The sequence below is a fragment of the Poromitra crassiceps genome, assembly GCF_964638095.1.
Source record: "Poromitra crassiceps genome assembly, chromosome: 16".
NCBI lineage: Eukaryota > Metazoa > Chordata > Actinopteri > Beryciformes > Melamphaidae > Poromitra > Poromitra crassiceps.
This window is the reverse complement of record NC_139645.1, coordinates 17622192-17636749: the sequence shown is the minus strand read 5'-3', so window position 1 is coordinate 17636749 and position 14558 is coordinate 17622192. Positions and strand designations below refer to the sequence as shown.

General features: G+C 42.3%; 1 protein-coding gene across 1 annotated transcript in view; it reads right to left on the bottom strand.

Moving 5' to 3' along the window:
• LOC310791478 (protein NLRC3-like) overlaps positions 1-12814 on the bottom strand; it is a gene marked incomplete at both ends in the record, with an annotated part of 67249 nt that extends 54435 nt beyond the window's left edge. Inside the window, 3 exons of the mRNA XM_083653163.1 lie at positions 6942-7115; positions 8847-10629; positions 12676-12814. Of these exons, the coding sequence (XP_083509289.1) occupies positions 6942-7115; positions 8847-10629; positions 12676-12814 (2096 nt within the window). The remainder of the gene's footprint in view (positions 1-6941; positions 7116-8846; positions 10630-12675) is intronic.
• Positions 12815-14558: the final 1744 nt, after the last annotated feature.

The following is a 14558-nucleotide window of genomic DNA, read 5'->3' as shown; positions in this document are numbered from 1 at the left end:
AAACAATGACACAAATATGACATCAAACAATTTACAAATGGGGATATGAATGTGGGGGATTTTTTTTTTTATATATATATAATACATATATCACTGTTTTCCCAAGGACGATAGGCTATATCGAAGGGGGAAAAACCACAAATCAACATATACCCATCACTATTTACAGTATTTACATGTTCTAAATAAAGACTTCCACTAAGAGTCAAAAGGAGAACAGAGAAAAGAAAGACATCAGAGAAAACATGAAAGGCTAGGTTGGTCATTAACTCCTCCAGTGGATGCTGCATTGAGGGTAAAGATCCAGAACGCTTCCCTTCTCAGGAGTTTGTTGATCATATCACCACCCCTAGGGGGTGGCTTCACTTTCTCGATGCCCAAGAACTTTAAGGAGGAGACCGAACCATGTTTGGCTTCAGAGTAGTGGCGTGCCATCGCATAATCCATATTTTTGTTGCGTATGGCAGTTTTATGCTCACCTATCCTGATTTTGAGTGCTCGTTTCGTCTGGCCTACATATATTAGACCACAAGGACATTTCAACATGTAGATGACATGAGTGGAGTTGCAATTTATAAATTCTTTTATTTCATATTTGGTCCCATTGAGGGGATGAAAGAACAGTTTTGCTTTGTGTGTATTGGAGCATTGTGAACAGTGACCACAGCAATAGAAACCAGCAGGGGGCCCCGGTAGCCAAGTGTTAGGGGCTGCAGCCGGGGGCATATAGCTATGAACAACTTTATCTCTGATATTACGCGGTCTTCTAAATGATATCAGAGGAAGGTTGGAGGTGATTTCTTTAAGTGATGGCTCACTTTTTAGAACATGCCAGTGTTTTAACATGATGTTCTTTACCTGGCCAGCAGAGGGATTGTATTCTGTTGAGAAGCAGATACGGGGAGGGGTCTTCTCTCGGCTGTTTTTAGACAGGAGAGAGGCACGGTCCGTCTGTTTGGATCGGTTGAGTGCCCGTTCAATCACAGCTGTCCTGTACCCTCTTTCTAGGAAGCGTGTTTTCATCTCCTCAGATTTTGAGATGAAGTCCTCAGGGCGGCTGCAATTGCGCCTTAGTCTGAGGAATTGACCCACTGGGATATTCTGTTTTAATTGTTCTGGATGATTGCTGCTGGAATGTAATAGTGTGTTGCGGCTTAAAGGCTTGCGGTAGATGGTGGTCTCTAGACTGGTGTCACTGTTTTTGGATATGGATAAATCCAAGAAATTTATATTTGTGAGGCTATGTTCCTCTGTGAAAGTGAGACTGCTGTCTGTACCGTTAACGTACTGCATGAAATCACCAAATTCATTTTCAGAGCCATCCCAGATTAATATAATGTCGTCTATATACCTACGGTACAGGTGGATTTTGGAAAAGAATGGATTAGTAGGGTTGTTGATAAATCTTTCTTCCCAGTGGCCCATAAACAGGTTAGCATAATTCGGTGCAAAGGCCGCACCCATAGCTGTGCCCTGAGATTGAATATAATAAGCACCTGTATACTGAAAATAGTTCTTTTTTAGGGCCATTTCTGTAAGAGACAGTAAAAATTCATTTGGTGGAAGAATACCTACTTGACGCTTCTCAAGGTAGTGGGCTAGAGCCTCTAAACCCCTTGTATGTGGTATGTTCGTATAGAGGCTCTGAACATCTAGGTCCCTATTCTCCCACAGGCCTTCGGCGCTAAAACGGGCCTTAAACGCAAAAAAACGTGCCTTGCGCCTGTTTCGGGAAAATAGCAATAGGCTTTAGGCTGCCAAATGCGCTTTAGGCCGAATGGGCGTGGCGGAGTCCCTGAATGCGCCAAAGTGGGCGTGTCGGCGCTAAATACCGGCGTACTCGTATCTTCCAGCCATCTTCCGACCTGGCCTACTTTTAGCGCTTTGCGCTTTTGAAAAGCAGGCCTAAAGCAGGATTCTGTGCACCGGGGACAGGAAAGTGAATGGAGAATACAATATATAGAAAAAAATACTTTAGAATACAATAGAATATAAGATTGCAACCCTTCTCAGGCTTTGGGTGAAGCTGTAATGCAGTTTCATAAATTTAGTTTAGGCTATCATAATAATCCCCATTTATGTGTAATATAGCTCTACGTTTTATTACCCCCCCCCCCCCCCCCCCGAAATTAGCTAGGCTACTAATATTACTAATATTCCTAATTAATATGTATTATTATTTCATTCAGATAATTGACATTATAGGCATGTACCGTAAAATACCAATTAGAAGCCGACTTCCAAATTGCCGCGGGTCCCATATATAAGCGGGGTCTGGATACATATTTTGTACATAAAAGCAGGTCCCAATTTGACGCCCGGTTAGTTTTTTCAATGTTTTCTTTTTACCTTTGCGACATCCTGTTGAATGCATCTCCCAAACACAACGAAGAAGAAAAATCGGATGAAGAATACGAACAACGAGGAAACGGGAACAACGAGGAAAAAAAACACATGCACGAAACTTGCTGATCAAAATTCGTTTTCCCTCAACATCTGATGATTCTGAAAATTGTGTAGGCATTTCCTGAAGATTTTTATACACTAAAACCGACATCTCTGGTGTAATAATTATTTTGAGAAATGTGCCTATGGTATATTTCCCTGCCAGCGGGCATAGAAGTCCGCTTCTAATTGGTATTTCACCGCTCTTTCACATGTGCGCTACTGAAGAGGGTGCTCCGTGAGTGATGAACAGCGGAGGAGGCAGCGCATGCAACAAATAATCTGCTCACATGATGATCATGTTCTCTCACCTTCAGCGGAGAAAGTTTAGTGGTAAATACCGGTAGGTCACAGTTCAGCTCAAATTTTATTTGATTTCATGTACAGGCCAGAACTGGCATGCAATGTGCTCTGCTGCGCTGAGAGGGAGGCGCGGCTCTCCCCATAGACAAGCAATCGTGTGGGGTGCTGACTGTAGCCAACTCATTAAAATAAATGGTTTAAATAAACAATTTCATACTATTTACAATCTTTGCTGAGCAATATTTTTGTACAAAAATAATTAAAGCAGGTCCCAAACTGCCGCAGGTCCCATATTGACGCGGGGTCTGGCTACATATTTTGTCAATTAACGCCGGGCTAATAATTGGTATTTTACGGTATTTACATGCTTGCAGTATTTTAACTGCAGTTAGATTGCTTTGAGAAGCATAATAATATGGAATAATAGCCTATATATGGAGATAGACAGACCGGATGAAGGGAGGGGGGGGCGGCGGAGCCCTTGGCTTTGTCTGGTTTTACCGGATTTGTCCAGGAATTGGAGCTTAAAAGGCAAGCGTGTGTCTCTTCCCTGCAATTCTCCAATGAGCGGACAATGCATAATTTTACGCTTAAAAGGCGTGGTTATAATGGTTGAGGCTGAGTTTAGCGCCGATACCAAGATATCAAGTGCGCCTTTCCACGCCCACTGCTTTGCGCTGCGGCTGGCGCTCGGCCTAGAAACTGCGCCGCTGCAACGATAGAGCCCCTAGAGTAGCTAAAATGCTGTCTGGACTCACTTTAAGATGGTTGACAGCATTTAAAATGTCCCCTGTGTCTCCTAAATAGGATGGCAGGTCTGGTACCAATTTCTTAATAAAAAAGTCTATGTATTGGGATAGGGGCTCAATGAGACTCCCATTGCCAGACACAATAGGCCTAAGGGGAGGATCCATCATAATAAATTATTGCTTTTATTTTAAAGGTAAAGCTTCCTGTATTCTGCCTAGCTTTATGTATTCTGTCTATTTCTAGCAGGATTAATACAACTTTAGGACTGAACTTTAACCACATAATCGAGTGACACAGATGGTTGTATTATAGAATAAATCTGTCATGTTGCTGCCGTTAAGGACAACATCTTGGGACTTCTTTTACCTGCGGCACCAATATGATTACTGAGAGCTACAGCATGCCATCAAGCCAAACAGGAACTTTCTCAGAAATACCCGATCGTCACTCGGATTTCCTGTTACTGTTATCACAAGGTAAAGTATCACCAAACATCTTGTTTGACAACTGTTAGTTTGTACTCACGATCATGTTCACGATTGTCCTTGGCATTGTGTGGATTGTATTACTTTAGGCAATTTGGTACAATTCAGTGATAACGTTGGCTAATGCATACTGTATCTCTCAATGTTTCCTGGCTAACAAAATTAATTTTATAACAGCATCTATCACAGATTTTGCTTCACTCAAACATGGTTTGCATGTCAACCTCAACCAGCATTACACATCAGATAATTTGCCATGTCCATAAACATTGCGAGCACCATGCGCGATTATACGTTGGTGCACTGGCTGCACGTGCAATCCTTAGTGGCCAGATGATTTTTTTTATTATTATTTTTGTACCTTTTATTTATACAGGGGGAGTCTCACTGAGAGCAATGCTCTCTTTTTCAGGAGTGCCCTGTTCAGAATGTGTTGTCATATCCTATAGCATTCAGTGTCTCCTATACAGTTATCTATTTGTGGAGGTACACCACAATAGATTTTGAGCACCACAAATAGATTTTGACTGCCACATATTAATTTCAAGTAGTTGACTGCAAACACCTGCTTTAGGAGCCCACTAGATGGTGCTCCACCAGTGGGCCACGGTTCAGTGGTTGGGAAACACTATCATGCAGATAGAATAGGCTATATAAGGAGACAATTATTTTTTCATCACTGTAAAGCCACAGCATAGTGAAGAGGATATTAATGTGATGTGTGTAGTTCTTCATATACTAGCCTCTTCATTTTGCTATCAGAGTGCCCCAGATTAATGCATTTTATTTTAAAATTGACAACATTTCTTTATCCCCCCTACCGGAGTAATATTGACTTCTGGGTGGTGCAACCCCTGTTTGGAAGGTCTAGAATCGCCTATGGCGAGCACGACAACGTAACGTTAATTAAAAAGGCAATTACCGAGTGCTCACTGGTCGGCTCCAGGAATGTGAGGTGCTCTTGAAGTACAAAATTATAGAAACAAAAGGGCGGTGATTATTTTAACTTTATTATGCCCTAGAAAATAAAGGCTTTTTAACCTTTACACCTTGTCTCAGTGTGAGATCAGTGCCTGAAGCAAGCTGATGCTTTCCCTTTGAACGTAACGTTAATGTTACAGCCATTTGGCCCTCTGTCGCTAATCTAGGCAAATCAAATCTTTTCCCCCCTCATGTCAGTGTTTTTAACATGTACATTTGATTACTGACCGAGGATGTGTTCATAAACATCTGATTTCTCCAATCGAGTTTATGTTGACTGTGCACTGGGTTTGTTTTGAAGCGTATGGGGTATTTCCACACCCCTTCTGCCGTCGCATAAGCGGTGTTATGGGCAGCTCTAACATCCAATGGTGATACGTGTTAAATAGATTACCCAATAAAACATGTTTTTATTGGTCATTTAGATGTCAAAACCTACCAGTACATAGAGGCGAATGGATATATTCCATCTATAGTAAAAAAGTAAAAATAATACAAAATTGAGTTAAGTGGTTTTCATCGGACAGCGACTATATATATATATATATATATATATATATATATTAGGGCTGTCAAATTTTACGCGATAATAGCGTGTTATTAGGAGCAGAAAATGAGGACGAAAAGGGTATTAATGGCAAATTCAGCTTCAAGTAGGGTGAGCAGATGTCATGAGTAGAAGACGGTAGAAGGGAGCAAAACAAACACTGTGGTGCGCACACGTGTACTACAGTACCTGCGCGCCGCGTGACGTACGTCGTCATAACAACAACACATTGTTTCTCAACAGCTGGCTTGGCTATCCTTCGGTACGTAGGCTACTCGTCACATCTGCAGAATGAAATGTTCAACAGCTTTTTGCCTCATCTGCTGCTCATATTGGGCACATTCTTGTCAAATATTTATTTGATAGTAACACCAAAGTAAAACCAGAAATCCCAATATCGCAGGTTTGTGTTTTGCGGATTCACTTGTGTTGTTCAGTCAGCCCTCAGACAGGCAAGAAGCCTGCTGAAGAGAGGAGAGATTTCCCTTCTCTATTCTGTCCAATAGACCAGACCAGACCAAATGAAAATCGCAACAATGTTGCAACTTCACCCCCCCCGAATCGCACAGAGTCCACCAGCTTATATGTGAAAGCGACCTTAGTCTTCATTTGCCGATATTTACTGTAGTTTTACTCTAGTGTATTCACTAGCCTACTACACTGCTGCTATAACAAAATACATTTATAAATGCAATTCTAAGCTGTGCTTAGTTTGTTTTGTTCAGATGAACCAGTAGGCTAATTACGCAGCCTACTACAGTAGCCTATATGCTTCTACTTCACTATACAGTATGGTTCAGCATGCACACCCTTGAGGTTATTCTGAAGAATATTCTGGACAGTATTTGTCATTGTTCCAATAATAATAAACATAAAGCAGGCATATTCGTATCCTCCCATGTTGATAAGAGTATTAAAAAATATCAGTTTAAGGTGGATTTAGAACAGATAAAAAATGGTGCGATTAATTAGCGATTAATTGCGAATAACTATGGACATTAATTTGCGATTAATCGCGATTAACTATGGACAATCATGCGATTAATCGCGATTAAATATTTGAATCGATTGACAGCCCTAATATCTATATCTATATATATATATATATATATATATATATATATATATATATATATATATATATATATATATATATATATATGTGTGTGTGTGTGTGTGTGTGTGTGTCTGTGTGTGTGTGTGTGTGTGTGGTTTTAGAGGCTTAGATCTCAAATTATCCTAAGAAAATCTACACACACACACACACACACACACACGCATATACTGTATATATATTCTTCTTTATAGGATCATTTTAGATCTAAGCCTCTAAAACCAGATCCCGTCTGATTTCAGATGGAACCACTCAGATACAGACATCCTCAAATTACAATATTCATATCAACCCATTACAAAATATGATGTCTGACCTGAGAGTCTCCAGTCTGCACTGTGGACTCTCCAGTCCAGCAGACAGCAGCTTCAGTCCAGAATCATGCAGCTTGCTGGCACTCAGGTCCAGCTCTCTCAGATGGGAGGGGTTGGACTTCAGAGCTGAGCCCAGGACTTCATAGTGAGTCTCTGACAACTCGCAGCGCCTTAATCTGAATAAAGAATAAACGAAGAGTTGGACTTCAGACCTGAGATCATGGCTTCAGAGCTGAGACCATCTCATGCCACTCTCTATAAGTCTGATATTTTTCTGACATGAGCCCGACACAGGAGAAGACATGGAGTATCGATAGACATTACACCAATAGAGTTTAATTAGACTAAAGAATGAAACTCAAGAAACAGCCAATCTGGTAGATCAGTAACTAGAATGTGAAACATAACCTGAACCAGTGATTACAGTGAACAGTGAGCATAACGAGCCCTACCCGACCCGACCCCTAATTGTTTATTTAAAAACGAGGACCTATCTGACCCTACCCGAACATCGAGTCTTGGGTCTCGTTGGGTTCAGGTCGGGTAGCAGACTTCTAAGGCCCTATCATTGCAATCGGCGTAGAAACTGCGTTTAAGGCCTAGCGCTAGGCCGCCTAGCGCAGTAAGTGGGTGTGGACCAGCGCACTCGCTATCTTGGTATCGGCGCTACACTCAGCCTCAACCATTATAACCATGCCTTTTAAGCGTAGAATTATGCATAGTTCGCTCATTGGAGAATTGCAGTAAAGAGTCACACGCTTGCCTTTTAAGCTCCAATTCCTGGACAAATCCGGTAAAACCAGACAAAGCCAAGCGCTCTGCCCCCCTCCCCCCCCTCCCTTCATCCAGTCTGTCTGTCTCCATATATAGGCTATTATTCCATATTATTATGCTTCTCAAACCAATCTAACTGCAGTTTAAATACTGTAAGCATGTAAATACCCTACACTATAGCAAGATCAAAGTGAAAAGAATGTTCTAAATGCATCAGCTAGAAAAATATAGCCTATTAGATTGGTGAAAGTTTGTCCAGAAAGATATAATTTTCTCTCGCCTGCTGCTTGAAGGATGATGCACATAAATATACCCTACATTATGTAAAGTCATTGCATGAATGTGTTTTTATTGTAAAACTAAATGTGAAGTAGGGCAAAGTTATTGGAGCAGACATCACAGTATAGCAGATGACAGTAGAAGCGCCTTCCGCTGTCACTTATCTAAATCACGTTAAATCGACAAGGGGTATATATAGGCCCAGGAGGACATATATGTTTCACATAGGGTGGTGTTTTCATTTCGATGTTTTATTTGGTCCAATATTGAAATGTTCTACAATTGCAGGTTGTGTTACCATTACACATTATTTTGGGAGCATGCAACCATATATTTCGGCTCATTTGGTTGCTATTTAGTAGCGAAATGGAGTACCACAATGCATGCTGGGACATGCGAGGCAGTGAACTTACAACTTATTTTTCCTATGGGAAGTGTGTTGTGTCTGTCTGAGCGAGGTAGTCAGAGAGAGAGAGTCGTATTGTGCCTGTCAGACTGAGGAGAGAGGGAGAGAGTGACACAGAGAAGGGTGACAGAGGGGAACCAGAGGGCCAGAGCATTGAATAGGCCTGGTTTTCAAAAGTGCAAAGCGCTAAATTTACGCCAGGTGGGAAGATATCATTAGGCCGATATTTAACGCCGAAACGCCCATTCTCGCCCATTCAGGGAGTGCGCCACGCCCATTCGGCCTAAAGCGCATTTGGCAGCGTAAAGCCATATTGATATCTTCCCGAGGCAGGCGCAAGGCACGTTTTTTTAGCGAGGAGGAACTATAGATCTTTATTGTAATTCTGAAGGTGTCAGGTATGAAGGCCACTCTACAGTTGGTATTTACATCAGGATTCAGGACTAACCGAGCCTTCCTGCAGTTCCTCACAGCTGGGATCAGTCTCCGTCGTCCCTCCTGTGATGTCTTGTAGAGCTGCGGGTCAAACACATCCAGAACCTCATCTGACATCTGCAGCATGTAGGCCAGAGCTGAGCAGTGGATGTCAGAGAGTTGTGTCTCTGATCTGCTCTCTGACTTCAGGAACTGTTGGATTTCCTGATGTACTGACTGGTCCTTCATCTCCATCAAACAGTGGAAGATGTTGATGCTTCTGTCAGGAGACAGAACGGAGCTCTCCATCTCCTTCAGGTTTCTGATGGTTCTCTGGATAATTTCTGTTCTGCTGTCTGTGTGACCCAGCAGGCCTCCTAAGAGTTTCTGGCTGGACTCCAGTGAGAGGCCATGAAGGAAGCGAAGAAAGAGGTCCAGGTGGCCATCTTTTGTGTCCAGGGATGTGTACATGGCATTCCTCAGGAAGACATCCAGGGATGGGTCACAGCATTCACATCCCAGGAATGTCTCCAGTACCTCCTCATCCCCATTTGTGTAACTGTGGAACATGTAGACAGCAGCCATAAACTCTTGGATGCTGAGATGGACAAAGCAGAATACCTTGTCCTGGTACAGCCCACACTCCTCTTTAAAGATCTGTGTGAACACTCCAGAGTACACTGAGGCTGCTGTGATATCAATGCCACACTCTGTCAGGTCGGCTTCATAGAAGATCAGGTTGCCTTTATCCAGCTGCTGAAAAGCCAGTTTTCCTAGAGAGAGAATCATTGTCCTGGTCTCAGCAGTCCAGTGTGGATCTGTCTCAGCTCTCCCATGATACTTGACGTTCTGCCGTTTGGACTGAACCACCAGAAAGTGGATGTACAGCTCAGTCAGAGTCTTGGGCAGGCCCTCTCTCTCACTGGTTTTGAACACAGACTCAAGAACGGTAGCAGTGATCCAGCAGAAGACGGGGATGTGGCACATGATGTGGAGGGTTCGTGAAGTCTTGATGTGGGAGATGATTCTGCTGGCCAGCTCCTCATCTGTGAATCTTTTCCTGAAGTACTCCTCCTTCTGTGGGTCAGTGAAGCCTCTCACCTCTGTCACCACGTCAACACACTCAGGAGGGATCTGATTGGCTGCTGCAGGTCGTGTGGTCATCCAGAGGCGAGCAGCGGGAAGCAGTTTCCCCCTGATGAGGTTGGTGAGCAGCACATCCACTGAGGTCGACTCTGTGACGTCAGTCAGGATCTCATTGTTCTGGAAGTCTAGAGGAAGTCGACACTCATCCAGACCATCAAAGATAAGCACAACCTGGAACTCGTCAAAACTGCAGATCCCTGCTTTCTTGGCCTCAGGAAAGAAGCGATGAACAAGTTCCACCAAGCTGTACTCTTTCCCTTTCAGCAGATTCAGCTCTCGGAAAGTGAACAGAAATGTGAACTGTATATCCTGGTTGGTTTTGTCTTCAGCCCAGTCCAGAGTGAACTTCTGCGTTAAGACTGTTTTCCCAATGCCAGCCACTCCCATTGTCATCACTGTTCTGGCTGGTTCACCTCTTCCAGGTATGGGTTTAAAGATGTCTTCACATTTGATTGATGTTTCTGGTCTCTGGTTCCCGGATGCTGCTTCAATCAGTCTGATCTCATGTTCAACATTGACCTCTCCACTCTCTCCCACTGTGATGTAAAGCACTGTGTAGATCTGATTCAGAAGTGTCTTGTTTCCTGCTTTAGCAATCCCCTCAAACAGATACTGAAGCTTCTTCGTCAGATTGGATTTGAGTTCACGTTCACAGATGGCAGCGGGAGTTTCTGAATGAATAAACGTATTACAACATCAATGAGGTGAGTAGATTAATGCAACCATTTCCTGATATTTCACACACTCCCATCTCACTGGACTCTATTCAGCTCATTACTGGTGGTAGGACAAGCAGGTCCTGACAGAGCGTAAGAGCGTATAAATAAGTTTATTATTACTCAACCAGGAGTTTCATGCAACCAATCGGTTTCCTTAACGGATAATGCTTTTTTTATGCATTGCTTACTATCACACATTGGTTTCCAGCTTCTCAATTAAACTGGTGTTGTGGTGAGAAGTTTCGTTTTAACCTTTAAATAAGTCCATTTACTAGAGAGTAAATTGTAACACACTTTATTTACAAAAACAAAAAGTCCACACACGGATCCGGTTCACGGCCTGCTCACACCTACTCCCTTAAGACGGCAAATGACCCAGAACAAAGCATTCTTCAATCCTTTATAACCTCTGGCCTAGCTCCGCCCAGACACTGTGTCTGCAGTTCACAGCGCCCCCTCACACCCTGGAGTAGAAACACCAGGGATTCAGGCTTATTTATCCACAGTGTCTAGGGGTATCTTATCACCCAACTGTCACTCTCCCACCGGCTAACAGCTTGACCCCTCCTGCCACCAGATAAGCGCTGTCATCTTTTCCAAAAGTGAGAGCCGTCCAAGCCTCACTAGTTCAATGGTGCCTCGCCGAAGCGAGACTGAAAAACATTGGCCTGTAAAACATCAAGGTAGTTCCAGCTTTCCTGTCGTTCTCCTCGTATACGCTAACCCCCTCACACCGGAAGTAATCCCCACAGGAAGTAAGGGGGAAAGGTCACATTGTAAAGCACATTAAAGCAACAATCCCACTTCCACCAGGGAACCAAACATCATTCAATGATCAGGACAGCCAGAAACACATAGGTAAACATGATCATATGTGATCTGAGGGGATAATGCCTACTCTCACCTAATGAACCATAACATTACCATCAACAAATCATATGAAAATAACAAAATCAGCAATGATTTTGTTTTGCCAACAAGTCTCGTCCATGTAGCCGGTGCCCAATAAAGCAATGTCTCAGCAGCGTTGGTCGTTGGATCGTTAGGGAAAATCGAATCCCCCTCCCCCACAGAACTTGGTTAGACTCCAGGCAATGTCAGCCTGAATTCAGCATAGAACTCTATCATATATAAAAATAATCAAAGAGCCATGCTGTTAGCATATTTCATCATCACAACGCACCGAGCCAGCAGACTTAATAACTCAATAAGCTGGATGTAAACACGTTTGTGATCTCAGGAAGTTCCGCTCTGAAAATAGTCCCGGCGTAATGAAGAATTGTTTCAATTCGAAGTTGATTTGCTAATAACTAAAACAGCTTGACTTTTCGTGCTAACATTTAGCGTGGGCTTTGTGGGCTGTATTTTAAGTTTTTTGTGTGTGCTTTTTTTTGGGTATATGGGAAGTCAGAAAGTAACGGGAGAAGAGCAAATGCATTGTTGATGTTATTTTCATAGGATTTGTTGACGGTAAGCAATGCATTAAAAAAGACCGGCCTCATCCTTTTAAGACACAGTCACACTTTGCTGATTCCCATAAAGCTCTGCTAACCGTGCTTTATTGATTCACTTCTCTGTTAACAAGCTAGCTGCACTTCTCACTTGCTGCTCTTTGTTATGGTCATGTATGTAAACTACTTTGGGGAAACTTTTCAGACAATACACATGGATTGGTAATGATTGTATAAAATCCTTGATACCATGGGCGGTTGTAGCTCAAGAGGTAGAGCGGGTCGTCCACTAATCACTTTGGATAAAAGAGGTCGGTGGTTGCATGGTAGCTTGCTGCCATCGGTGTTTGAATGGGTGAATGTACCTACTCATTATAAAAAGCACTTTGGATAAAAGCGCTATAGAAATTAGGCCATTTACTATAAAGTGATGATGCAACATGTAGGGTTTGCACCATACTTGTCTTGTAAAAGATACTCCCAGGCATTATTGTTACTAGCTCAGACGACGGCAGTGGCCAGCGTTAACTGAAAGATGCCAACTCACCTGCTGCAGCCTGAGCTTCCCCAGTGGACAGACCCAGGCTGGAATGAAGTTTAGGGTCTCTGATCTTCAGGTGGGCGATCATCTTCCCGCTGGCGTTGTCACCTTTATTCTTCACCATGTCTATGAGTCTGCGTACCATGTCTGCTCTGGCACGGCTTTCTTCAAGTATTGATTCTTTCTCCTCATCATTCAAGACTCCATCCTCTAAAAGGTCATCCAGGAGACCCTTAAGAACTGGGGCTGAAATCCTCTTCACAAGCGCCTTGCGAACCCTGGCAAGCTCCTTATCTAGAGAAAGAGACAAAATGATGTGACCAAAACCAGTTTAGGTGGTTCCAGGGTCGGCATCACAGGAGAATAAGGCATTTAAACATAATGTTTCGAGATGAAGCTTCACTGAAAATAAAAATAACCCATTCATAACAATTTGACATCATAGTATGACTATTGATTCAGAGCATATCTAAATAACAACAACAACAACAACAACAACAATACTACTACTACTACTACTACTACTACTAATAATAATGAAAATAAAAACAATAAATGGGCTTATAGTTGGGCTGAGCTGAAATGTTTATAGTGTTCCACCTGATCATGAAGAATCTCTTGATCCGTAATTATCAATAGCCTACTGTATGTTGGTATTCACATTCATTTTGCTTGTGGTCAATGATGTATGACCACAAGCAAAACTGTATGATGCCAACTTAGGAGTACAGCAAGTGAATTGTTGATGTTATTTTCATAGGATTTGTTGATGTAAGCAATGCAATTAAAAAACACAGGCGTTATCCTTTAAAAACACATTGACACCGTGCTGATTCCCATAAAGCTCTGCTAACTGTGCTTTATTGATTCATTGACAACTTCTCTGTTAAAAAGCAGCTAGCTTGTTACAGATGCAGTATGTCCTTGATGCGAAGGTGATGTTTTTAGATGGCAGTGCACCGTCAATAATGGCATTCAACCACTAGGGGCGCACAGAGTCCATAATGTGTATCTCACTGTAGCGAGCAGCTTAAACCCTTGGCTTTGCAGGGTCCTAATGTATAGCCTATAGAGCACTGCAGGAATGAGTCCAGAAGTAGCATGGAATATTGTTTAAAGCAGTTTATTTTGAATGTATTGTTGAGAGAGCTGTTTCAATTGATTTTGTATGGCGGTTTTTTGGGGATACAGTCAATGGGCAGCGCTCTACATGGGCTTGAATCAAACATGGACTTGAAGCAGCAAGGACCTTCTTTCTTCTAAGGTAAGGAAATCCACTTGATTATTATGTGGAAAATGTATGCTACAGTGAATGATATAAGACCACCAACAAACATTTCACAATGTTTGATGTAGTGAGCAATATATTTCTGTAATGTTTCTTGTCTTGTTTGGAACTTGAATGGATGTTATTTTTTCATGCAAGCGGAAATGTTTGCTAACATTAGCCAAGCAGTTCTGTTATTATAGTTAATGGCAACGTGGCTTCCCCGAGTTTTGCATGTATGACGATTGCATGACGATAGCGTTACATGGCAATGTAATGTGAAATCCCCCCCTATATCATGTGATATGGGAGTCCCCCAAGGTAGCATTTTTGGTCCTTTACTTTTTCTTTTATATGTTAATGATCTTCCTAAGGTTTGTAAATTTTCAAATTGTTTATTATATGCCGATGACACTGTTATCTTTTTTTCTGATCCAAACCCTAATGTCATAAATACAAAACTATCTTCTGATCTTCACCTTCTTCATGACTGGATGAAATCTAATCATCTAACTGTTAACGTCAAGAAAACTGAATGCATGTACTTTCGTTCTCCTAGAAAATCTATGGCCCCTATTCTCCCACAGGCCTTCGGCGCTAAAACGGGCCTTAAACGCAAAAA